Here is a 26013-nt window from a genome sequence, read left to right as displayed (position 1 = left end):
GTTGAGTGTTTGCAAACTGTGGAACAGGGCGTGATACGGAACACGATCAACACAAGAAAGCAGGCTGCGATAACGCAGCTCTTTGCGCCTAAACAAATGGACATGACCCAAGTAAGCACCTTCCGAGTTGCTGTGTCTTCTCTGATTGAATTTTGCTGCTCTTGCATGTATTTTGTACGAAATTTTATATTACGAATTATTGATATAGCGAACTATTTTCCGATTTTTTAACTGTTTGTTATAACGAGGTTCCACTGTATTTGCTGTGAGCTCTGGCTGACACAGGTTGGCACGGGTATCGCAGTTGCAGTAGCTTTAGGAGCCATGGCCAACCCTCCAGCATTTGAAGCAGCTTCAAGGGTCAGGCATACATGCGGACGGACGGAGATTATTGCGTCCCCTGTCTCGACTGACTTGGGCAGGGTGAAGGTCAGGGCCAGGTGCTTCGCCAGAATTTCTTTTTCTTTGCGGATCTTGATTCCATCTAGTACATCACTTCCATTCTGAGCAGACCGTCCTTCAAGCATTTCTTCCTCTGCTCAGTGCAGAAAGTCACTGTCCAAGATTACACCGTGTACTGTGTTCAACGATCTGTATGGTCTGTGGACTATCCCAAAGCCTGCCGTGTGTATTCTGAGTAACAATTCCACAGACCATGCTTGTGACGGAGTTTTGGCAGCTGTGGAGAGAAAAAAAAATGCCAGTGAGAGCCAGGGGCATCGGATGAATCACGCCTCGGCCAACAGCTACGTGGCAGACAAGATGCCGTTAACAATGAATGCCAGGTAGCAGGTGCATTGAAAATCTTCCATATTTGCACCGTGTTCATGCATATGTGCTGTAAAGTGCAGAAAAGCCAGCGAGTGCCGGATCACGCTGATATGCAGTAAAATATTGTTAACTGAGAAGAAGAAATGAACGGCGGTGCAACAAGGACTCTAACAAGAGAACACATGCACACACTACTAACTGTTTATTGCATGGAAAGGTGGCACATTTGAACATACAGCTCAGGCATGAGACTCATCGCATTATCGCTCCGAACCCAACACGTGGAAAAAAAAGCAGCATCATCAGGATAAAAGACAAGACCTCTGCAGAAAAAACTAAAAGATTCTGAAAACAACAAAACAGAAAAGTAAAAAACAGTAACAAAATTAACAACCCGCCTAAATTTTGTTACTATTTTTGACTTTTACATTTTGTTGTTTTTTCGGGTTCTGACTGCTTTTGCTTAATGCATTTGACTCTGCCTTTGCTACGATTGTTTGACACTGCTTTTGCTACGAGATGGCCTCCTCTAAGTTCTGTTATCCTGATGTTGCTGCTTTTTTCCTCGTGTTGGGTTAGGAGCGATAATGCGATGAGTGTCATGCCTGAGTTTTATTTTTAAATCTGCCACCTTTCCATGCAATAAACAGTTGGCAGTGTGCGCATGTGGTGTCCCCTCTCTGGTTAGAGTCCTTGTTGCACCGCCGTTCATTTCATCACGCACCAACTCGCCCCTCAGGCCATTCTTCTGTTTGTTCCGTTCATTTCATCACGCACCAACTCGCCCCTCAGGCCATTCTTCTGTTTGTTAATTCAGCTTTGAAAAAATTTGAAAAAAAAAAAAAAATGCATTTGAAAAAATGGTTCTCCAAAAAAATGCAGAAAACTGCTTGCATCACAGTAATTTTACCTGAATGCCTGGACAATCTCGTTGTCTATGTCTTAGATGAAAACTGAGCGGCAAGGACGATTTTTCGTGGTTTAGTCAAGTGCTTTGTGCACACAGTCGACAGTGTCGAAGAACTGCTCCCAAATTGCAAACAGGGATGCACAGACGGGAAGAAGCAGGTGGATGCAAGCAAAGGGAACACGCCAAGGCCACCCCAGAGTAGGAGACCAGTGAAGCACCAAGACAAACTATGCGGCTGGGCTAAATTGGGCAAGGGGGGCTTCATCACACCTGTTTCATGCAATTCAGATTTGGAAGGTTTATTTGGATCACTGCACAGACCCCCCACATCCGAAGTAGTGCTCCTGGTTTGAAATACAACAAGTAATGAGATTTCACTGCATAGGTACCTTGCAGTGTTTTGTACCTGAAGGATATACAGTAATCCCTCGCTATAACGAAGTCAGCGGGACGGCGAAAAAATTCGTTATAAGCGATAATTCGATATAAGCGACCGCTCAAAAGAAAGCTAAAACAGTCGAGATTTAATTGCGCCACAACTGCGAGGAAGCTGGCGGATGACCTTGAGCCGTTGCCTAGCAACCGCTGCAGCTGGCGGTTGCTAGGCAACGGCTCAAGGTCGGTCTCTATGCCTCCTCGGAGCACTGCCACAGCGAAATCGCAATTTTCTCGTAGCACATTTGTTACTTCTACCAGCAACTCAGTATTGGTCAGCGATCCTCAAAGATGATACAGTTTTCAAATTGCTTATACCAGAGTTTATTATCTATATCAAGAACAAGCTTTAGCTCATTTTTGCGATCCAGACGAGATCCAGGCTGATCGACAGGCCGGCAGGCCACGGCCGGTCTCAACGCGCTCGCTCGCTCGCGCGCGTCGAGACCGGCCCCGGTTTAAAGGAGCGCGCCCTACGTCATCATGACGCTGCCGCTCTCCGAGCTCGCGTTGGCTCCCGCTTCGCGTCATCGCGTTTGCCGCGGGCGGCCCGTCGTTGACATCTAGCAGGTTGGACACAAGCAGCGCGCTGCGATCGGACGCTGCGGCGCTATTCGCAACCTCGCGATTCAACGCGGCGCCGTTCGCAACCTCGCGCCGCGTTGAATCGCGTTCGCTTTTCGCACGTGTTTTCGCCGTAACAACAAAATTCAGTGACCCTAACGCGCATTTAGACCGTTTGTCTAGTCGAATGGCGCGAATCGAGCATGACCGGCCACTTTTCCGCATTCAAGACACCGGGGTTTTCTGGCATCGCAAAGCGCGAGGAAAACTTTATTGAAGCGAAAAGCTTCACTAGGCTCGTCAAGACCGCGCTTCGTGTGGACCACCCGTGGGCGCTGCCGCGGCACGCCCTTCCCCCTCCTCGCCACCCCCTCCGTTCTCCTCCTCGCCACCGGTTTACCCTTCGCCGTTGCTAACGGCTCTTATCGCGTTCTTATAGCGTTATCGCAAGGCGTTGTGATAACGCCCGAGCGGCGGCGGCGGAGAGGCCGCGCGCCGCGGCGCGCGCTCCATTGCCACTTCTCCTCCTCGCCACCAGTTTACCCCTTGCCGCTGCTGCGCGGTCTATGCCGCGGTGGCAAGAGAAGGTTCTTTCGCAAGGCATTGCAAGAACGCACGTGTGAGCGGCGGCGGCGGCCGTAGAAGAGACGCAGACATTCGCCATGGAAGGAAGAAAAGAAGACCCAGAAGTAGTAGCGAGGGAGTTGGCTCAAAATCTACACCGCTATCGTGGTGCTCCCAGTGCCTTGTGCGCAAACTGCGACAGCCATGACGTCAAACAAAGCATAAATGCAGCTTTTCGCTTGTATATCCAGGCTTAACCGGAGATAAGCCATTGCCAATTTTTTTCGTGTGGGTTCTGTCACGGGGAACACCAGGAATGCGCTTCTGACCGAGATTAACGGTTCGGGCGCGCTGCACCATGGAATTTGGCCCCGCTGAGCAGGGGACACTCGACACTCTCTTGATGCCGGTTACTAGGCAGGTCATCGATCGTGGGTTTGGTACTTTTGTGGCCTGTTCTATGCCTGCATGAGTCTAATTTGTCGGTGGTATTAATTTCGCACTGCATGCGCAAAGGGTCGCCGCCACAGCGGGGATGCCTCCGCTCGCCACTTCGCTCTAAGCGGGTCAAGCTCTTCGTGCGCTTCGAGTAATGCGGCTTAAAATGCATGCGTTTGGGTCGGAACCGGAAGAAATTTCGAATGAAGCGATATTTCGAGTAAAGCGATTTCGTTATAACGAGGGATTACTGTATATCTATCACAGACACACCACAGGTGTGTCCAACAGATACAAGGGAAAGCGTGTTTAGCACTAATGCCGTCTGGGGACTCAGTGGAACCTCAAGTTATTACAGAGAATGAGCACAAACTTGATATTGAAGGAAGGCAAAAATTTTTCAACTGTTCAGTTGCTCTTTGACCTGTGAAATAGTGGCTGCGAGAAACATTTGTTTGTTTTGGCTCTCGCAGCCATATGAAGTTACCCAAACTGGCCACTGATCCGGAATATAAGAGGGAAATAGTGTATAAACACGTGTAAGGGCTTCACTTTTTTTTCCAGATCCGAGGGCCAATTTTCAGGTTGTGGCCCATACACACAATGTGGGAAAAAAATTTGAAAAGTAAAAGCGTGACACCAATTGGGGAATGAGCGGCATTTATTCTACGTTCAATCATCACTTGCGGAGCATTTCGACTCTGAGCTGGTGCTTTGCTCTGGTGCACGCTAATCCCACAAGAAACTGTGCAGCATGTCCGCTGCCAACGCGCAGCCGTTGTTCCACACTTCCATCACATAGCAGAGCAGTGCTTCTTCCAGTTCGGGAAACTGGCACGGCTTGCCTCGAAAAGCGCGCTTTTTGCAGCTTGTGTTCCTCAATGCATCCTTTTGGTTGGTTGCACCATCATCGGACGCACTTCTCTGTCACATCGAATTTCCTCTGTCACATCGAATGCTCACCGTGTTCGAGAGCTAACTCCCAGCCGTGTAGCTATTAAGAGGCTTGCCCATTATGCTAAAACTGGATCGCTTGGCAACAGCATAGGAAAGCCACAACTACGGTGAACTAACATGCTACCATAACACCCGTGCCTTTGGCAGCTGGAGCTGGTGATACTGATGCCAATATAGATAGCAGGAGCTCGCAGCGGAAGATGGATGGATGGATGGATGGATGGATAGGAGCGCCCCCTTTGAAACGGGGTGGTGGGAGTTGCCACCATGCTCAGGTTTTCTCTATTTTTGTTCAGCTGTGTTGTCAATTCTCATCAAGATTCGCCACCTTCTTTACCTACGGTTTCCTACACTTCTAACCTTATGATGAGCCGCAGCCTCTGGCGCTATCCGTGGGCGACACCTGGAAGCTTCTATGCATGTACGTGCCTTCCGCAATCAGGTGCACCGTTGCTCACAGCCGGAGCCAATTGTGGAGGCCACAGCACGTGCATTTCAAAGGCGGGTCGTGGAAAGGTTGGGTGCTGCCCTTACATGAATATTTTTTTATTATTATTGCCTTTGAGAAAACTGGGTGTGGCCCATACAAGGTGCGGCCCTTACCCAGGTTTATACGGTAACTAGAAGAATAAGAATGGGGTGGAGCACTTATAGCAGCCAGGTTCTCTCAAAGCATGAACGCAATTTGCCAGTATCCCTTAAGAGAAACATATATAACAGCTGTATCTTACTGGTACTCAGCTGTGCGGCAGAAATGCAGAGGCTAACAAAAAGGGTTCTGCTTAAGGACAATGCAGTGGCCTATGGAAACAAGAATGGTAGGTGTAACGCTACGAGATAGGAAGAGGAAAGAGTGGGTCAGGGATCAAACACAGCCTAATGGCATCCTAGTGGAAATCAAGAGGAAGAAATGGGCTTGGGCAGGGCATGTAATGCGAAGGCAAGATAACCGCTGGTCCTTAAGGGTAACGGAGTGGATTCCAAGAGAAGGCAAGCGTAGCAGGGGGCGGCAGAAAGTTAGGTGGGCGGATGAGATTAAGAAGTGTGCAGGGATATGGTGGCCGCAACTGGCCAAAAACAGGGTTATCTGGAGAGATATGGGGAGAGGCCCTGCAGGGGGCATAGTCAGGCAGATGGTGATGATAGTGCCCTGTAGTACCTTGGAGGGCTGCACCTTGAGGGCGAGCAGCTGGAGCACGGCGGCCAGGTTGAGCATGCATCCGTCGGAGGCGACATGTCGGGGCTCCACCTGGAGCTGGGCCCGCCGCTCGTTGGCCTTGAGCAGGGCCCCCAGCCAGGCGAGCACCTCTGGCCGGCGGGAAAGCAGCAGGGTGCGCAGGACCCCATGCAGCTGGCCCTGAAAGGGGGGGGGGGGGATGCAGTAGCACACAATTAGTCCTGGCACTCTCCCGTGGAAGATCCCCTCATCCTGTTACGTCTGTCTGGTCCCTCCACATAGGTCATGTGACCTCGTGACGACCTGCCCACTGGGCAGTGAGCAAACTGCCCCCCTTGGCAGTTCAACTGATGATTAGTCACAAGAGGTGCCCCGGGAACAGCAATGGGTTGCACCACCAGTGGCAGCACCTACCGTCGCAGTAGGGCAGTGGCACATTGCTTAACCACTGCAACACTCTGCCAGGAGTGCTAAGAGGACACCCAGTAATCTGAGAATGCAAAGAGTGGCCAATTCTAGTGCAGCACAAGTGCAGAATTATGCAATATCAGATACCCCTATATCACATGATATATCATCCAAAGGTAAGCAGAAATCAGGAAATCAAATCAAATCACACTGAAGTCAAGCAGAAGCACTCACTGTGCTAGGGAATGAAAATTCATGACTAGACCCAAGCCAAACCACCCGTGACTTTACTCTTTTTAATCCGATGGAGAATTTCGCGCGACAAACCCCGGTCCTCTTGCAAGTGAGGCAGATGCTCTACCTCTACGACATAGCTGCAGCTCCAAATTACAATTTTTATTAATGATTACAAACTTTGTGGGGACACACTTGTCATCTGTGGTTCGCTTTCCCGCATTGCACCCCCTACTGTGGTTAGCTTCCCTGCAATGCACTCCCCTTAGTTGTGTTACTTTAACTAACAGGGGAGGGCACTTGCGTCACAGCGGCACCAGCGCCACAAATGGCATGTTTTGCTGTGCGCGCGCGGGGAAGCGATGGCTCTTCTCCTTGGGACAGGGAAAGCACGTGGACGTTTCGCGAGCCGCTCCGCTCTTTGCCGGCAGGCGTCCTCGTGTGGAAATATGTTCCCCTTAGCCCGTCCCGTCCGGCCTCGGAGCTTCCCCTTGCCCTAGTGTGGGCGAACGTTTGCTCGTAACCGCGCTGGTGAGTTGGACGTCCTCAATTTCTCAGTGTATTTTGTTGCTAGCTGGCATTACTGTTGTTGTAGCAATAAATGCCTTGTTTGTATCAAGCCAGTGTGTCGTTCCTTTGTTTCCGCAGAGCAAGGCCCGCCGTGGTCAGCATGCGCTCGTGACCACGGGGTGGGGTCCGCGCAGTTTTGAACTAGGTCAGCCGCGGTTCAGCGGGGAGAATGGATTTATCTCCCCAATTTAAACCCAACAACTTATGAAAAAGTTGCCAGGAAGCCACATTATTCGGGAACGTATCCCTAGTTTAGCCTGACAACCCACCCTGGCAGCCTCGAGCATGGCCTGCAGTGTCTGGTGGGCCAGCTGGATGTGCTCGGGGTCCCGGTCCTCGTAGTAGGTGCGCACCAGAGACGGCTGCATAGACACACAGACACACACATTCTGCCCTGAAACCCTGCACAGAAGGGCATCTCTCTGCTGAGTCACAACGCAAGAGAGATGGGCCCCCACCTCGTCCTCTGCAAAGGGGGACAGCGCCAGGAAGGGCCCCAGCAGCGACAGCCGGCTCAGCTCCCGGCCTCCGCTGGCTGTCAGGGGTGTGGGCAGCCACAGGGGGTCCTCCACCATCTGCACGCACACACAACCAGTACGCAGGGCCGGGTAATGTTATCGCGCTCTACTGTTGAAGGCCAACAAGCTTATGATGCAACCTCCAAGGTTTTTGTTTTTCTTTTTTCCAACATGCGATATGGAGGGGTCGACTTACATTCGAGCCGTCTTACAATCGTGTAAATACAGCACATCAAACGATATAACACCAGTACGCCATCATGCTGTTTTTGTAAATTACGCGAATGACACCAGCTTTTTCATTCAATGCATTAACAGAGAACTTGAAACACTGGGAAATATCATCCTGAGCAAGCTGCCAGAATGGAGTATAATTCCTTAGAAATAAATAATAGGAAAACAAAAGCAATCGTTTTAGCACCAGAACAAAAACTTGTTAAACGCAATCTTAACCTCTACCTGGGTTCGCAGAGGATAGAAATAACAGAGGAAGTGAAAATGGTGGGTGTCATTCTTAATGAAAACATGATCTGGGATATGCATGCAGACCATGTGATAAAATGTTTGGACAAGGCTTATGGGATACTTTGCAGATTCCGACTGGTACTTCCAATGAAGGTTAACTACTACTTTATATTGCTATCTTCACTCCTCATATAAACTACTGAAATCGTGTATGCGACACCACATTGCAAACAAACATTAATAAGCTTTTCCGTTTACAAAAAAAAAAAAAGCCCTTTGCCACATAGCAGATGCACCCCACAACACTCACAGAAGTGAAATGTCCCCTTTCCTCAACGTATCTCCAGTCACATATCAGTACAAGATGAATGTTTGTTTGTTTGTTTATTGGGGTTTAACGTCCCGAAGCGACTCAGGCTATGAGGGATGCCGTAGTGAAGGTCTCCAGAAATTTCGACCACCTGGGGTTCTTTAACGTGCACTGACATCGCACAGCACACGGGCCACAAGATGAATGAATGCCTTGTTGAAATAGAAATATTTGTTGAAATATTTCGCCTTTTCTATGTTTATGTGCGCCTTTTCTATGTTTATGTAATTTATCATAACTACTCAACACAGTTCACGATACAAGGGCAAGCGAAGAATGGCTAGTTCCAATTTCACATACAAATCATGGTACAAATCAGGATAGGCTGCAGAATCGTGCAGCCACTTTACTAAACACTTGACATAATTTAAATACAAACATCAATATTACATCAAAGAAGCGTCTTAAGCAGTTCAATGTTAATAACTTCAAGAGGTAATAGGCATACTATAAACTAGTATCATTTGCTGCAGTACTACATATTATGACACACTGCTGGTGCCAATGACATAACTGAAGACTTGGTTTTGGTTTTAGTTTTGTGGGGTTTAACGTCCCAAAGCGACTAAGGCTATGAGAGACGCCGCAGTGAAGGGCTCCGGAAATTTCGACCACCTGGGTTTCTTTAACATGCACTGACATCGCACAGTACATGGGCCTCTAGAATTTCTCCTCCAAAGAAATTATAGCCGCCGCGGCCGGGATCGAACCCATGTCTTTTGGGTCAGCAGCCGAGCACCATAGCCACTGAGCCACCGCGGCGGCATAACTGAAGATTTGTATTATCACAATGTGTTTTTGTTTCTTGTGGTTGCGAGAACGACTGGAGCCTGTATTTACCATGTAAATGTCATAACCAGTTTTTGCCAAGCAATTGTGATAACCATTTTATTAGTTCTGTATACTGTCTTTAAACGTTCTCGAAAGTACACGTCTTCAGTGAGCCCTGTATGCTACCGGCCTTCTAATACTCTTTAAACCATGTGATATTTCCGTTCAAATTAACCATATAAGCACTGCGGTTGTACACATATCTTTTTGTGTTGTATGCCACAATTTGCACAATATGTTCCTTACTCTGTCACAGCTGTAGGTGCAGCTGCGTTTTACTGCACCCGTTGCCAAACAAACAGGGTAACGACTGCTGTCAAGCTGCTCATGAGGCAGCCTTTTGTTCTTATCCTAGCAATTTGTTTCTGATATGAAAAAAAAATGCAAAATAAATTGACTGATTCATGATCTGAGACAACCTGCCATATGCGCTCCACCCCATTCTTATTCTTCTAGTTATTTCCCTCTCATGATCCTGATCTGCGGTCACTAGCTGCCCTAAGTGAAGTGAACTGTTGAGCTACCTAGTTAGTGCATGATCACTTAAAACCAGCAGCAGCCTCGTCCGTGTTTTTTCTCTGCTGCTGGTTTTAACTGCCCTAAGTAGTAGACGCATTCCCTTGCCACTTCCAGCACCTCACCACCAATTGCGAACTGCTGCTACCTGTAGAGACTGTAGAACATTACTTTGGTTTTCTGCATGTTAATATTTAGACCCACAGAGCACTCCTATATGAACAAACCAAAAAAATATGGTGAACCCTTAAATTCCCAGAAAGGCGCCTCTTTCTGGCAACTCAGGAGTTGAAATTGAGGGCGTCAAGTGCTGGGAAAACAAAGCTAAGGCTACTGCGACTTCCAAAGTAAACATATCTTGAGTGCAATCAAAGAGCGCCAGAAAGTTGTAAAGCCACCGGTAGACTTTTATGACCTTCCAGGTGGCTACTGATAACATTGTCAAGTTTGACAGAAGCCAACAGCCACAGAAACCAAGGGGCACAGGAATTTTTTTATTTTTTTTAATTTATTTATTTTGTGGTGTCAATCAATTTAGAATATTACTGAATATGTTATCGCTTAAAGCTAATTGATTAGAAAAGCAGAAGAAAAAACGACCACGTGTCAAGTTTAGCTAAAGCTGGCCTCTGATGTAGAGCGGTGTGTAGTGCAAACAAAGACAGAAAGGGGACACACATAGTGCCTGTGCATGTGCGTCGCCTCTCTTCTCTTTGTTTGCATCATAAACCCCTAGCTAGATACAGGTTGCTTAATACTGGGGCTATAACACATCCAATGCAGACAGCTTCCTTCTGCAGAAAAAGACTGTCATTCCACGTCACAAAAGTTGGTTCCAGGTAAGCTGACAGATCCATGAAGCCTTCAATAGGAATGCCACATTTGTTGTGAAAGGCAACTGCACCAAAACTATTTGTGACCTCATTAACACCTCGGAGAAGGTTGTAATGGGGAATGGAATAGTACAAATCCTTAACATCCACCGAAAAATTTAAAGGAGTTTTTTTCTGCTGTGCTTTCAAAAACTCAAACACATCTAGCACATTTTTTGCTAAGAAAGGATCTTGGAAGGGCAGTTTTTTAAGATATTGCTGCAGAAGCATGCTACACATTTTTAGCACGTTCCAGTTTCTGACACATGGAGAGGGCAACTTGGTTTTTGTGTCTTTGTCGTGAAGGACATTTCAAGGCTAAGCCTATTACTATCCCTTAATAGCACTGCAAAGTTTTTACAGGTTTAAAACAGAAACAACAGAGCGCTACTCAAAGGAAGACTGAATGGCCTCTTTTGCACAGGGTTCCTGTACACCGGCTGCTTCTAGAGCACTGGTGGTAGCAGCTGTGGAATGACCAGTTGCTGCAGGAATTCTCCAGTGCCGAAGGCTGCGTTGGAAGCAGGAGATGGCAGAGGTGGATCCTGAGAACTGAGCCTTCACAGGAACTGCCTCCGCCTTCAAGCACTCAAGGAGGAGTGCAGGTCGTTCCAAGACTTCGGCCACTCGGCAAAAATTTTGCAGGTAATCTGCGCTCTTCAACTCACCAGAACTACCACCAGAAGCGCATTTTGCAAACAGTGCAGAGACTTGCTTTTTCCACCAAACAACATCAGCCATGTTTTTCGACATGGTGCCCAGCGTGCTTGAGCACCATTTGTATGATGCAGTGACTCGGGATTTCTTGCCACCTCGTCCAACTTCCTGGGTAATTTCCATGGGAGAGGAAAGGTTTTGCCATTGCACAGCTGCCATCGTGTCCACACAAGGACAGGCACCAGCACGACACAGTGCCCGTGGGAACTATGTGAGAGCGCGGGTGCAACTGGCGCAGTATGCTAAAAATGCACACATGTTCCGGTTGGCTGGCTACATGCCCACCGCCTATGGCATGGAAAATCCGTGTCATCATTGGTCTGCGCACACTCACAGGTCCATGCAGGAACCTGAGCAAATGTGCTGAAGGAAAGCCAGCTTCCTGAGTCAACTGGAGCTGTGCGAAGTTTGACCCATCGGATGTGACGGCTACCTTTTTCTATACATTCGCACTGCAGCCTTACAGTGCTATTCGATAATAGTTGGATCAGAGGGAGTATGCTCACCAGTTGGCAGACCGGCCAGCAGGCGGGCGGTCCGAGGAGGCGCAGCTGCGACAGCTCCACCAGGGCCCCCAGGGGAGCCCGGAACGCCTCCGACTGGAGCGAACAGCCCCGCATGCGCTCCACCACACCACGCACCAGGGGCACAAACACCTGCACCACCACCACAACACTGCGTCTCAGCTGCTACCACGACACACACTTCCGCCCACGTGACTCTTCCGCACGGCCACTTAATGACTCCAGGCTCAGCCCATAAGCCACAACACGGAAGAGGACGTAGGTTGCCCCGATGGTTGCAAGGAAGGGAAAACCCCGGGGTGCTTTGCCAACGTTTCAACATGCCATCCTAATGCCGCTTCACACCCTCCTCTCCCTCACGGGGCCTTCCTTCTCTCAAGGATGCACGCCATGCCCAGACAGGTGCCAGTCCTCTTGTCAAAACATTGCCAAGCACCCCGAGGTTTTTCCCTGCCTTGCTCACTTTGTGACTGCCACAGAAGTGGGTTGGCTGAAAATGACCACCGCTCCAGACACAAGAAAACAGAAATGGCCACCTCTCAAGAGCTGTAAGCAATTCACAGAGCTATGATGATGTAATCAACCTCCACATAGAAAAAATTATCGAGGTATTATGTCGAGGTATTGCAGTCACAAAACTTTGCAGAAGAGCTGGAAAAACATCTCTCTTCCATAAACTAACTGAAACAAAAGCAGTGTTCGCAATCTGTTATGTTTTCCTAAATTCTTCACTCTGTGATGCCTTTTTTTTTTCTCCAAAAGCAGTTCTGTTGTTTTGAGTAAAATTTGCCCGCCTGTTTGTTATTTCACATGTGCCGCTCTTCATGTTTTTGTTAGTTATTGTGCTGGTACCGGAATGTATTCATTGAGTAACACTGCTACACCCAGCATTATTTTTCGTAGTGTTTATTGTTGTTTTGCAATGTCCCACTTTTTTACTGTATTGCCCCTCCTGCTAGGGCCAATTTATTGGCCTGCAGTATCAATAAATAAATAAATAACCCCCCCCCTTTCCCCCCCCCCCATCAGAAGCATTTATAGTGTTTATGGGCATTTAACGTCCCAAAGCGCGACTCAGGCTATGAGGGATGCTGTAGTGAAGGGCTCCGGAAATGTCGACCACCTGGGGTTCTTTAATGTGCACTGACATCGCACAGCACACGGACCTCTAGAATTTCGCCTCCATCGAAATTCAACCGCCATGGCCGGCATAGAACCCGCGTCTTTCGGGTCAGCAGCTGAGCGTCGTAACCACTGAGCCACCGCAGCGGCATACACAGAAGCATGTAAATTCATTGTCACCTCCAAGTAATCAGGCTGCTGCATGATTTTGAGACAAACCATGCCCAAGTTTCAGGTACAAATATGACATAACTAGAGGTGTTTAAATGTCAAATTTTTGTGTGCAAAGTACGTACGAATACAAAGAATTTGTTGTGAATACAATTAATATTTGCGAATAATTTCGACTGGTAACAGTGCCAGTGCATGGAACCAAATCTGCCTCTTGTAATCCACAGGTTGGCTTTGTTTCTTTACTTTGTAAATGTCAGCATTATACCGCATTTATTCAAATATAGGCCCATTGTTATTTTAAAAACATGAGATATGAAGCTCTTAGGTCAGCTTAGGTTGAAAGATTTTTCCGTTCTTTTTCTTAAAATACAATGACAACTGATGAAAACATGCAAGAAATGCCAACAGAAGCCGCCACTGTAGCCGTTACCACCTGGCACCAATAGAAGCATGCACTGCCTTTTTGACCTCGTTTTCGCTTTGTGCCATGGCTTGGGGACGTCCTACAGCAGTGCAAGCCACTGACATCATGGCACCAAGAAAACGGTGTCATCATCACCTTCAAGCGAAAAGTTGTGCTCACTGCAGAGCACTATTAAAACCTGCAAGACAGTCGGGACTTGAGCGCGGACACAAAGAACGTTCGCCATTGGAAGGGGCAGCTTCAAGAAGTTTTTGCTGGCGCTGCACTGAGATGGGCCTTGGTGGTCCCGAAGAAAGGCTGCTATCCCAAAGTGGGATCAGAACATGAAACAGCGCAACTCAGCAGCACTTGCAAAGACCACAGAAGTGCCAAAGCAAGAGATCGAGGCATTCCACGAGAAAAGTGACACCGCGCAGCTAGGAGTTGTAGCTGGCTGGATCACTTCAGCCTGGGACGACATTCTGGAAAGCTTGGTTACACACGCACTCCAAGACTGCAGCATTTCCAATGCACTTGATGGCACAGAAGATTGTGCACTCTACGAGGACGAGTGAGCAGGTTCGTGGAAACATATGCCATCTCTGCTGTCGTCCTCAACTCTTTTTTGAAGCGAAAAGCTTCACTAGGCTCGTCAACACCGCGCATCGTGTAAGCCACCCCTCGGCGCCGCCGGGGCGCGCGCTACGTCGCCACTTCTCCTCACCATCGGTTTACCCCTCGCCGCTGCCGCGCGGTTGCCGCCGCCGTACCAAGAGGAGAAGGTTCTTTCACAAGGCATTGCGAGAACGGGAGCAGCGGTGGCGGCCATAAAAGAGGCCGCACACTACATCACCACTTCTCCTCCTCGCCACCGTTTTACCCTTCGCCGTTGCTGCGCGGTCGCCGCTGCCGTCCCAAGAGGAGAAGGTTCTTTCGCAAGGCGTTGCAAGAATGTGTGAGCGGCGGCGGCCGTAGAAAAGGCGCAGACATTCACAATGGAAGGAGGAAAAGAAGACCTAGAAGTGGTAGCGAGAGAGTTGGCTACTGCGCGCTCGCCTCCTCGCCACCGTTTGCCCTTTCGTTGCAGCCGTGTGTTTACCACATTTGTTACGCATGTGGATGGAAGGCATATACCACGCTTGCCTACACCGTTATAGTGGTGCTCCCAGTGCATAGTGCGCAAACTGCGACAGCCATGACGTCAAACAAAGCATAACTGCAGCTTTTCGCTTGTATATCCAGGCTTGACCAGAGCTAGGCCACTGCCAATTTTTTGCAAGGCTTTCTTTTTTGGCGTTCAACTTCGCAATGTTGGCTTAAATTCATGGTTGGCCTCGATTCGAGTAAATACGATGTACTTTATTAGGCCAATATTTGCTGCCAACGCTTGGGTGATTTTCTGCCTTTTTTTTTGTTTGCCTGATTTGAATCGGCAAGCACCATGCCAGATCCATTGTGCTGTGTCCGCCAGAAACCCTGTACGCATAAAGACTTCGCTTTGACATGATGCGAATGTGGTAAGACTTACCCCGCCAACTGTTGTCCGAACGTAAGTGAACGACTGAACTGGTCAAAAAGCGAATCCTTCCACAAAAGCTAGACGTGCGGAAAGCGGAACCATGGTGCTCACAGGTCCCGACCAGCCAGCATTCTGCCCGTCATCTATGGGGTACTCCAAGGTAGTGTTCTAGGTCCACTTTAATTTTTCACCTTTATTAATGATATATAAAAAAAACATATCTGTTCCATTAAGACTCTTCACTGATGATTGTATGATCTACAGTAAAATAAATTCAAACCAAGATCAGAATGAGTTAAACTCTAAGCTTCAAAAAATAATGAAATGGCAAATGGAGCTGAACTTGAAGCGTGTGTTCATGACCATAACTAGGAAAGAAAATGTCTTTAATTACAAATATCAATTAATGGGAACACACTAGATTGAATGAATCAATATAGGTGTTCAAGTGTAACCTTTACATCAGACAAATCGCTTTGGTGTCTGAGATGCACGGTGCTACTCCCGATACAAAACCTTTGTAAGGCCAGTAATAGAGTATGCCAGGCCAAAGTTGAAAACGCCTCGCCTCAAGATTTACATTTAACAAACACTGCCGTATGTATTATCCAACCCAACTGGGCGAACAAGCTCAGCTGCCGACGGCAGAAGCAAGAACCAGATATGAAAAGTTGAAATTCCTTAATCATCTTATCCACAATTACCTCAAGGTAAACAGATCAGAATATCTTGAAATCAAAACTAACGAAACATGCAGACATCACCGTAGTAAATTTATTCCATTACAGATTTCAAAAATGACTGCTTAAGTTCGGTTATATTTCCCTTGCACTTGCAATTACCGGAACCCTCTCCCAGTCGCCGCTGTATCTACACTGACCGAATACCTTCATCATACTGAGGATGTTGCGTTTGCCACTGAGACAGAGCAGGAGGAATGCATTGCCTCTCTCAAGTGAACGGATGTTTTTGTGCCTTTATGATCGTTAATTCTTTGTTTCGTGCAAAGAGACTGTGCTGCAGAGGGTTGGTGAAGTTATCGATGAGTCCATAACACTCGATGACGCTGATGCTTGTCACCGTGTGCCAACTACGAATACCACAATCCCGAACATCATTGTGCAGTTTCACAATTGCTCAAAGCGGGACACCATCCTAACGAAAGCGAAAAAAATCAACATCACTACAACCTATCTTGGCCACACCAAACAAACTCCTATTTACGTAAATGAGCACTTGTGCCCCGCCCTAAAAAAAACCGCTAGGAATGGGAATTTCCCGTAAAAGGGAGAAAAGTTGGAAATTTGCCTGGACACGTAATGGCCACATTGAAGGATTGAAAGCTGGGATGTGGTCAGGGTTGCTTGCCAGAAAGACTTAGACAAGATAGACTAGGTGAACCCTCCCATGTACTTATCTGTTATTTCAATGGCACCTAGTTCCTTTTCACCGAACGATGTTTCATCTCTGTACGCTAAAAATAAAAACGACACAACATTCTGTCACCTGAACGCACAGTCACTCTGCAACAAAGAAGATGAAGTTGTTACCCTTTTGGACGCTTTAACCTTTGCCTTTGACGTTATTATGGAAACAGAAACGTGGTATAAAAAAGATACGGTCCCACTGAAACTGCCACAGTAGGATACTTATCTGCAAACTCCCCCGAATAAAAAGGGCGGTGGTGTGCTGACAGGTGCAAAGAAATGTTTCCAATGCTGCCTTATGCCAGAGTCCTCAAAAACGAACGAAAATTATGAGATAATTTCATTGAAATCTGGCGGAAATGTATTTTCTGCAGTATACCATCCCCCAGCTGGGAACACCTCTGTCTTTCTGTCCATCCTAGATCTAATGCTATCTTGGGTAGCCGAAAATGACTTAAAGGCAATAATACTAAGTGGTGACCTCAATAATGACTTTCTGTCCACATCTCCCGAAACACAAGAAGCAAACAGGTTGTTCGAATGTTACACCCTTACCAACTTGATAAAAGACTCAATACAGCCGTTAACACAGACATCTCCAGATGCTGTTTGTAGCCATGTGCCAAAGGAATGGTGCAAGCACAAGTTAGTGATCATCTGCCAATTTTTCTTTATGTCGAGTTGCCAACAGTATTTCGACAGAGTAAGCCTTTCTATACGAAGAACCAGTGCACAACAAATCAAACTATAGAAAATTTCAGAAATGAAATACGAAAGGTAGAGTGGAATCATGTCTACGAAATAAGTGACCCCAGCAAAGCATACGAGACATTTATCAAGACACTAAAATTTTTATACAACAAATGCTTCTCTTACAAGACAAAGACAGTATCTTTTTTGGTAATTGCACACTTTGCCAGCGTTTACTGCGCTCCTTTCGAGTGGGTGGTGCGCAGTGCCTGAGCGCCTCGCCTTTGTGTCCTGTCAGCTGACCGAGGATGAAGTAATTGAAGAAGTGACTGGTGCTGACAAAGACGATTTGTCGGAAGGTGACGATTGTGAGCAGTTGTCCCAAATGTTGAAGTGCACGGTGAAAGAAGCCACAGAAGCCTTGTCCGTGCGGGAGGACTTCTGTGAACAAATCCCTGACGGTGCGTGTGCCGCGCAGCACCTGGCAGCTGTTAGAGCTAGCTATCGTAGTCGCTCAAATTCGCTCGAAAAAGCAGACGACGATAACAGATTTCTTTGCCAAATAAAGGTACGTCCTGTAGCGGCAACATTGTTTTTTGTTGTTCATTCAATATTTCGACATTCGGATAATTCCACAATTTATCGCGGTCTCATCAGCGTCGAATTAACGAGCTTTTACTGTATTTACTGGTAATGCCCAAAACCGAAGCAACCTCATGTGTAAGCAAATCAACACAGTTCTAAACCATAGAGAACAGGAACCCGTCGAGCTAGAAATTTCAGTCCAAAATCAGAAACTTTCGGGAAAAAAACTAGCAGATGCTTTCAATAATTATTTTGTGTCTTTAGTGTACATAATCCTGATTCGCTGAGTTATCTCAAATCGAGAAATCATGGTAGTGCATTCTTATCTCCAACATATTGTAGTGAAATTCAAAACTGTTTTCATGCTCTCCGAACTACCAGCACACGGGACGTAAATGATCTAAAAAGTCAACCTATTAAACATACTATGGATCTAATTAGCTCTGTTTTAGAGCATATATTTAATCTTTGTTTTCTGCAGAGTTCCCCACAAGCCATGCAAGTTGCTAGGGTGACAGTAATTTTTAAAAGTGGCGACAAAAATAACCATCGTCCCATATCAATCCTATCCATTTTTTCAAAATGCCATGAGAAACTGCTGTTCAAAAGGATCATTAGCTTTTGTATCAAACATAATTTATTGACCCCTCATCAACATGCGTTTAGATCAGGCCATTCCACAGACACAGCACTTTTTACTCAAAAAGAACTAATCCCAAAATCTTATGAACAGCATCAATTAACACTAGGCATATTTGTAATTACTCAAAGGCATTTGATTCCATTAATCATCAGACAACGCTTGCTAAACTCGAGTTCTATGGCTTCCGTGGAGTTTTTCTTGATATATATTAACCTCTTATCTATTAGCGCGAGTACGACAAGTTGTAATTAACAATAAATTATGCGACCTAAAATCAGTTTCAGCAGAAATCCCACAGGGAAGCGTATTGGGGCCTCTACTTTTTATCATCTACATAAACGACACCGTTCTCATTGAACCACACCCAACATTTATGATATCACAAGCTGATGGGCGAGTTGGTTATTCATTGTTTGATTTGAAGCAGCGCAAGGCCAAAAGCCAAAGAAGAGAGCAGAGAAAGAAACGGACGACACAGCGCTGAACTAACAACTGACATTTATTTGGCACGCTGCACGTATAAATACATTCAGGCACCAAAAAGAAAACAAAGCAAAGAGCTCATTCATGCACTGGGATTCTGCACGCCAACACAAGCTAAGATGTGCGATTCAGGAAGCGAAGTTCTTTTTGAGATAAAGACACTGATGGAGCGCTTACACATGTGTCACCATACATCTTGATGTTCGAAGCCTCGATTATTTCACAGCTTATCTCTGTTCCTATCCACAACACTGCAAGATTCAAACTGTGGGGTGCACTCGCACTCACGGCAGTGCACGCTGAGGTTACGGGACTCTTTATTATCAACAAGCACTGTCCTGTCTGACCAATATAAAACCTATTACAAGTGAGAGGAATAGAATACACGACATTTTTTTGACACTTCACGAATTTGCACTCATGATTCTTCGGGCAAACGGGGATAGTTTTACCTGGATTGTTGACACGCATGCACAAGCTTGATAACTTACAGGGGGCAGAAAAAACAACATCCACTCCGACTCTTTTTCCAACACTTTTCAAATTATGTGATATCTTGTGGGTATAGGGAATAGCTGCTACTGGCTTACTTGTTTGACATTCAGGACTCGGGGAGCATTTCAGTTTCTTCAACAAAACATCGGCCACAGAAGAAAGAACATGAAGCGGATAGCCACAAGCAGTAAGCCTCTCTACCTGGTTACTAAAGCTGCGTGCGGTTTTATGTTGACAGGATTTTGTAAGTGCACTCCTGAAGCTTGACATGACAATTCCTCTTTTAACAAGCTTCGAGTGCGCGGAACTATATGGTAGCAACGGTTTATTAGCCCTAAGCTCGAAAGACCAGCACACGCTGCAAGGTGAAAACTGCAGGCTCAAAAAATGTCGTGTATTCTATTCCTCTCACTTGTAATAGGTTTTATATTGGTCAGACAGGACAGTGCTTAAATGATAGGCTTAGGCAGCACCGCAACAATGTTGATAATAAAGAGTCCCGTAACCTCAGCGTGCACTGCCGTGAGTGCGAGTGCACCCCACAGTTTGAATCTTGCAGTGTTGTGGATAGGAACAGAGATAAGCTGTGAAATAATCGAGGCTTCGAACATCAAGATGTATGGTGACACATGTGTAAGCGCTCCATCAGTGTCTTGATCTCAAAAAGAACTTCGCTTCCTGAATCGCACATCTTAGCTTGTGTTGGCGTGCAGAATCCCAGTGCATGAATGAGCTCTTTGCTTTGTTTTCTTTTTGGTGCCTGAATGTATTTATACGTGCAGTGTGCCAAATAAATGTCAGTTGTTAGTTCAGCGCTGTGTCGTCCGTTTCTTTCTCTGCTCTCTTCTTTGGCTTTTGGCCTTGCGCTGCTTCAAATCAAACAATTTATGATATACGCTGATGATACGAGCCTATTTTTCCCCTCTAGCAGTACACATAATCTGACTTAACAAGCAAACACGTGTTTACATCTTTTAAATCATTGGTCAATCGTAAACTCACTATCTATAAACAAATAAAACAAAAGCCGTGCTTTTTAGGCAAGAAATAAAACAGTGTGCGATAGCGACATTTCACTTCAGATTGGGTCTGTTCCTGTCCCCTTCGTAAAAAGCCTTGGTGTATATTTGGAGAAGCATTTGTCGTGGTCAACAAATTGTTAAAATAGCTAACAAATTATCAAAAATAACTAGTGTCTTAAGTAAACTGCGCAATTTTGCTGTCACAAAACTTGAAACTAATTCTCTATAATTCCATGTTTGCTTCCATTTTAAACTACTCTTTCACAATATGGGGAACTACTATGCTCTCAAATTTAAATAGCTTACATATCCCCTTCAGGCGACAATTAAATTTTTTGAAAGGAAAATTATTTTTTTTTGCATTATTCAGGATTAGTAGACCAGACAGAAGTACAAAATATCACGCAAAAATTTTCATGTCAGAACACATTTTATTCCCGTCCACACTTGTGGACATGGCGCCTCACAGCTGCTACATCAACAGAAACACTACGACATTTTCTTGTATTTTCTAACCAAGGATTATGAATGAATAAACGTTACGGTGTAATACAGAGAGTACAGAAGAATAGTCACTGATTCAAGTCATATGAAACAGATCAAAACAGTTGTTCTATGACGAAAGGCAAAGAAAAATTTCGCATTTGCGGCAACGAAAACGCGGCTCTTCGTGTCTGCATCGTTGTGCGTTTCATATGCTCATAACTTGGGGCCAATGATTGCTGCCATCGTTCGTTGGCATTGGCTCTGCGTTGTGGGGCTTCTTCATTGCTCGGTCGGCCTTGCTTTTTCGGCGGTGCTCTATTGCAGGCGACCAAGCTATTAGCTACATCACTCTGAAATGCAAGCAAGTCTAGCGTGCTTTTTTTCTGCAGCTGTTCGTTGTTTGCGTCTCTCCAGCCAGCTGTTGCATAGAGCGAATGAAACAAAATGTGATCGTACCGGCCACTTCCTTGTTCTTGTCTGCAGTGGGTAGAGAGACATCAAAAAATCCATCTTGTCCACGCCTCCCATGTACTTGTACTCAAGGATGACTTGAGGGCATTCAATGTCGATTTAGAAGCTTCGCTCCACCTTCGTACAGTGCCGGCTTCGCCTACGCCCACGGCAGTTGAAGCCATCTTCACAATACCGTTGTCATGCCAACGCAGAAGAACAGTGTCGCCATTTTCTGGAATTTTCTCATCAGAGCTTCCCCTACCTTCCTTCTTTAGTTCTTTCTCAGTTCTCATCGAGCAACCAAGCAACCTATTCGCCCTGATTGCGCCGCTTGCCAAAATTCCCATTTCCTTCAGTTCAAGAAACAGCTTCACAGATGTGAAGTAGTTATCCATGAATACTTTCAGGTTCATTCCTTTTGGCAACTGCTCAACAAGCCGCATCACAATGGAGCCGCCAAGTCCAAGGTGCGAGTGCTGACACCAGTGCCCTTGCCCTGATAAAATTCAAAACCATGGGCTACGGCGTTAGAGCTGCACCGCATGAACACCTTGACGCCTTCAGGATCGGGTTTTCCTTTCACAAATTGTTTTGCAGGAACCCGCCCAGTAAAAGCAATCATTTGCTCGTTAATGCTGTAGTGCTCCAACGGCTCCAACTCCAAGCATCGCTCTCTGACTGTACCGAGAAGGGGTCGCACCTTCCACAACTTGTCCCTGACGTTGGCGTCGCGTGGTGCGTTGGAGTCAGTAATGGGGAGAGCAGCCCTGACCTCAAAAAATCACTTCGCACTCACAGCTTCAGCAATTGTAGGGATGGGCGTTGCTTCCTCCCTGTACATTCGCACTCTTGGGAATTTTAGCGTACCCATAATCTTATACTGAAATGAATTTAAGCACACAAGAACACGCACACAAGGGAGGAAAGACACAGGACAGGCGCTACCTTCATCCGATTTATTCGCAGATAAGAGAGCGAAAATATATGCATAAAACGAGACATGTGCAGTAAAGAAACACATCGTCATTTCACAATGTGTGCTCAAGATATCTGTATTCTGCCTGCAAAAGATTAACAGACGTGTCACTCACACAGTCATGCCCCCTCTTCCTGATGTGAAAGGCTTCTAATAATTCACGTGCCGTCTTATCACCGCCTCTGCCAGGTATCTTTATCTCCTTCAGCCACAGCTCGCACCCTCTGCAGTTCGCACAATGGTCTGCCAAATGTGTCCCTCCGCCCCTTAACGCCCGCAAATGTTCCCCCGCCCGGTCATTGAGACACTGCCCAGTCTGGCCTATGTAAGCCCTACCGCAGGCCAAAGGTATCTCGTACACGACACCGGAACAGCAGTCGACATACTTCTTTGAGTGCTTCTTCCTGCAGCCACTCTTCTTTTCCGCGCACGAAATGCGTGAGCAAAGTTGGGCGAGTTTCTTCGGTGCGGAGAACACCACAGGAACGCCGTGTCGGCTTGCCACTTTCTTCACATGATGAGCAACCTTGTGGATATACGGAACCACTACTGGTTTGAACGGGTTCCTCTCCAGTACCTTCGCTTTGGCGAACATGACCTGCTTGGTTTTCCAAAGCAGGGCCTCGGCCACAGAAACAATGACCGCGCAGGGGAACCCAGCCATAAGTAGCCGGTGTACTTGCTTATTAAAGCTACACTGCATAGCATGCGGGCACGACTTCGAGAGAGCAGACCCCAGGCATAGGCCGGCAATAGACCTCTTGACAGTTTTCGAGTGAGCAGAATCAAAAGGTAAAAGCTCCGAGGGCACAGAAAGAGCTTTTACCTTTTGATTCTGCTCACTCGAAAACTGTCAAGAGGTCTATTGCCGGCCTATGCCTGGGGTCTGCTCTCTCGAAGTCGTGCCCGCATGCTATGCAGTGTAGCTTTAATAAGCAAGTACGCCGGCTACTTATGGCTGGGTTCCCCTGCGCGGTCATTGTTTCTGTGGCCGAGGCCCTGCTTTGGAAAACCAAGCAGGTCATGTTCGCCAAAGCGAAGGTACTGGAGAGGAACCCGTTCAAACCAGTAGTGGTTACGTATATCCACAAGGTTGCCCATCATGTGAAGAAAGTGGCAAGCCGACACGGCGTTCCTGTGGTGTTCTCTTGCTCACGCATTTCGTGCGCGGAAAAGAAGAGTGGCTGCAGGAAGAAGCACTCAAAGAAGTATGTCGACTGCTGTTCCGGTGTCGTTTACGAGATACCTTTGGCCTGCGGTAGGGCTTACATAGGCCAGACTGGGCGGTGTCTCAATGACCGGGCGGGGGAACATTTGCGGGCATTAAGGGGTGGAGGGACACATTTGGCAGACCATTGTGCGAACTGCAGAGCGTGCGAGCCGTGGCTGAAGGAGATAAAGATACTTGGCAGAGGCGGTGATAAGACGGCATGTGAATTATTAGAAGCCTTTCACATCAGGAAGAGGGGGCATGACTGTGTGAGTGACACGTTGGTTAATCTGTTGCAGGTAGACGACAGATATCTTGAGCATGCATTGTGAAATGACGATGTTTCTATGTCTCGTTTTATGTATATATTTTCGCTCTCTTACCTGCGAATAAATCAGATGAAGTTAGCGCCTGCCCTGTGTGTTTCCTCCTCTTGTGTGCGTGTTTGTGTGCGCTTAAATTCATTTCATTATAAGCTATGCACCATCTAGCCCAAACAGAAGTTTTTTAAATTATCTACCCATAATCATCAAAATTCCCAGAAACACCTTGATATCTTCAGCTGTAGTTCCGAGCTCCAGTCCGTTGCTTTGCAGATAATACATTTGTAAATCTTGCAAAATCTTCAATGAGGGATGCAGTGATACATATATTGTGAAAAATACACCATCGCCTCTTGTGGTAGCGAGCCTCCTCCTCGTGGGTTGTAGTCGCAGTTTGTATATTACTTGGAACAAACCTGCTCTTCACCCACTTCACTGAAAACTTGGCACTTCGCATCTTGTGTTGAAGAAGCGTGGCTTGTTGGGCCAGTTGGTGCATGGTACGTAGAAAACCAGCGAAAAGGACGCATTCACAAGGAGGAGCAGTACACAGGACAACGCTGGAAACACAACTGAAAATTCTTTACTTGGTGAATCGCCAACATCAGAACAGGGCGCACATGCGCGAGAGCAACCACAAACACTACCAAAACAGCAAACACAAACACAGCAAACAGTCAATGAGTAATTACTCCCTTATTACAAAATTGATTAAGCGAGCGAAGATTGCATGTGGCAACCTATGTCCCATTCATGAAATTGTACTCTTTGGCCGTGAACCTAACAGAGCTGTTGCTGACGCATTCAGTTCCTAACTGCTTCATTTTAAAAGTGTCAAAGATTTCTCGTTCTATCTATGTTTTGCCGCGGCCGATGATTTTGACATTATGGAACAGAGGAATGCAGACTTTGCAGTGGTTGCAATGTCTTGGAAGATTTGCTGTGTTGCCTGGCTGCAGCGAAGTGCGGTGCTGCCTCATACGGTCTTTGACGCATTGACCTGTTTGACCTACGTAGGCCTTGCCACAGGACAGTGGAAGCGAGTAAACAACATCGGCTGTGCATTTGGTGAACATGCTCTGGTGTTGGACATTAGATTTCTTTTTTTGTGCTAATTTTTGAGATACGTGAACAAAGCGACGACAGTTTGGTGGGCGCAGAAAAGACTACCTTCACACCGTAATTCATGGCTACCTTTTTTAACGTTATGTGAGACTTTATGCAGGTATGGCTTACAGCAGGTCTGGATTCTTCACTAGGAGTTTCATCTCTTCTGTACTTTGACTTAAATTTACTGGTCAAGGTCTCAGCAATAGAAACGAGGACGTCCTCAGGGTAGCCCGCTGACCTCAAGCGGTCAAGCTGTGCTAAGAAACTCTTCTGCATATTGTGTGTACAAGACCTGCGCAGAGCATTACCGAGGCAAAGGTTGGCAATGCCTCTCTTCACAAGTTTTGAATATGAGGAGGAGTAGGGCAGCAGGCTTTTCTTGGTCCGTGGAGAGTAGCTCCAGCAAACATGGCTTTCTTCAGAGATGGCGAGAGTCAAATCTAAAAACCTAATTGAGTCATCAAGGGGCACCTCATGAGTAAAACTCAAGTCAGGACAGGTATCGGTGTTGGGGACCTTTGTTGTCATCCGACGATGTGCTGGGTACCGCCACCATCGCTGATGGTTCGGGGCTGCCAGCATTTGCATCCTGGATGATAAATTACAGAATTAGTCCATCAGTGAAACATTTACCAATGATGATCTTACCGTGTTTTCACCTTGCCATTCCTCTGTTTCATCAGCGGAGAAGTCGGCGTCGGAGACATCTCCATCGGCGATTCTCCTGAACAATGCTTCAGCACTCGACTCATCCAACTTTCTTCTTGTCGATGCATGGTTCTGAACACCTGCATGTAATCAGTTCATTTCGTACTGCATTTTCACAAAAAACAGACCATCCAGGATAGAATCCGCCTCTTTCATATTTTCGGCATCAAAGCGCCGTGTACACTTTCATGGATGCGAAATTTTGGTAGCTCGCCCAAAGCACTTCTTCTTTGTCTATGATAATGAAAGCTGATATTGCACTTCTTCATTACCTTACCGACTCATATCACACGACAAATTGCGTTATTCTGAAGCATTTAAAAAGAGAGCATGCGAAAATAAG

At 46.6% G+C, this 26013-nt stretch overlaps 1 protein-coding gene across 3 annotated transcripts in view; it reads right to left on the bottom strand.

Moving 5' to 3' along the window:
• LOC149324511 (ubiquitin conjugation factor E4 B-like) overlaps window positions 1–26013 on the bottom strand; it is a 118422-nt gene that overhangs the window by 37806 nt on the left and 54603 nt on the right. For 2 of the 3 annotated variants that reach the window (XM_089565465.1, XM_089565464.1), the window contains 4 exons: window positions 11824–11973; window positions 7487–7603; window positions 7298–7390; window positions 5799–5996 (listed from right to left, as the gene is read on the bottom strand). In XM_089565465.1, the coding sequence (XP_089421591.1) occupies window positions 5799–5996; window positions 7298–7390; window positions 7487–7603; window positions 11824–11973 (558 nt within the window). Of the gene's footprint in view, window positions 1–5798; window positions 5997–7297; window positions 7391–7486; window positions 7604–11823; window positions 11974–25270; window positions 25552–25610; window positions 25751–26013 lie in introns of all 3 variants that reach the window. The other variant, XM_089565466.1, reaches the window with a different exon arrangement.

This window comes from Amblyomma mixtum, unplaced genomic scaffold, assembly GCF_055824585.1.
Source record: "Amblyomma mixtum isolate Tamu unplaced genomic scaffold, ASM5582458v1 scaffold_27, whole genome shotgun sequence".
Lineage (NCBI taxonomy): Eukaryota > Metazoa > Arthropoda > Arachnida > Ixodida > Ixodidae > Amblyomma > Amblyomma mixtum.
Note: the sequence above shows the minus strand (reverse complement) of the source record. Positions and strands in the feature narration are given on the sequence as shown.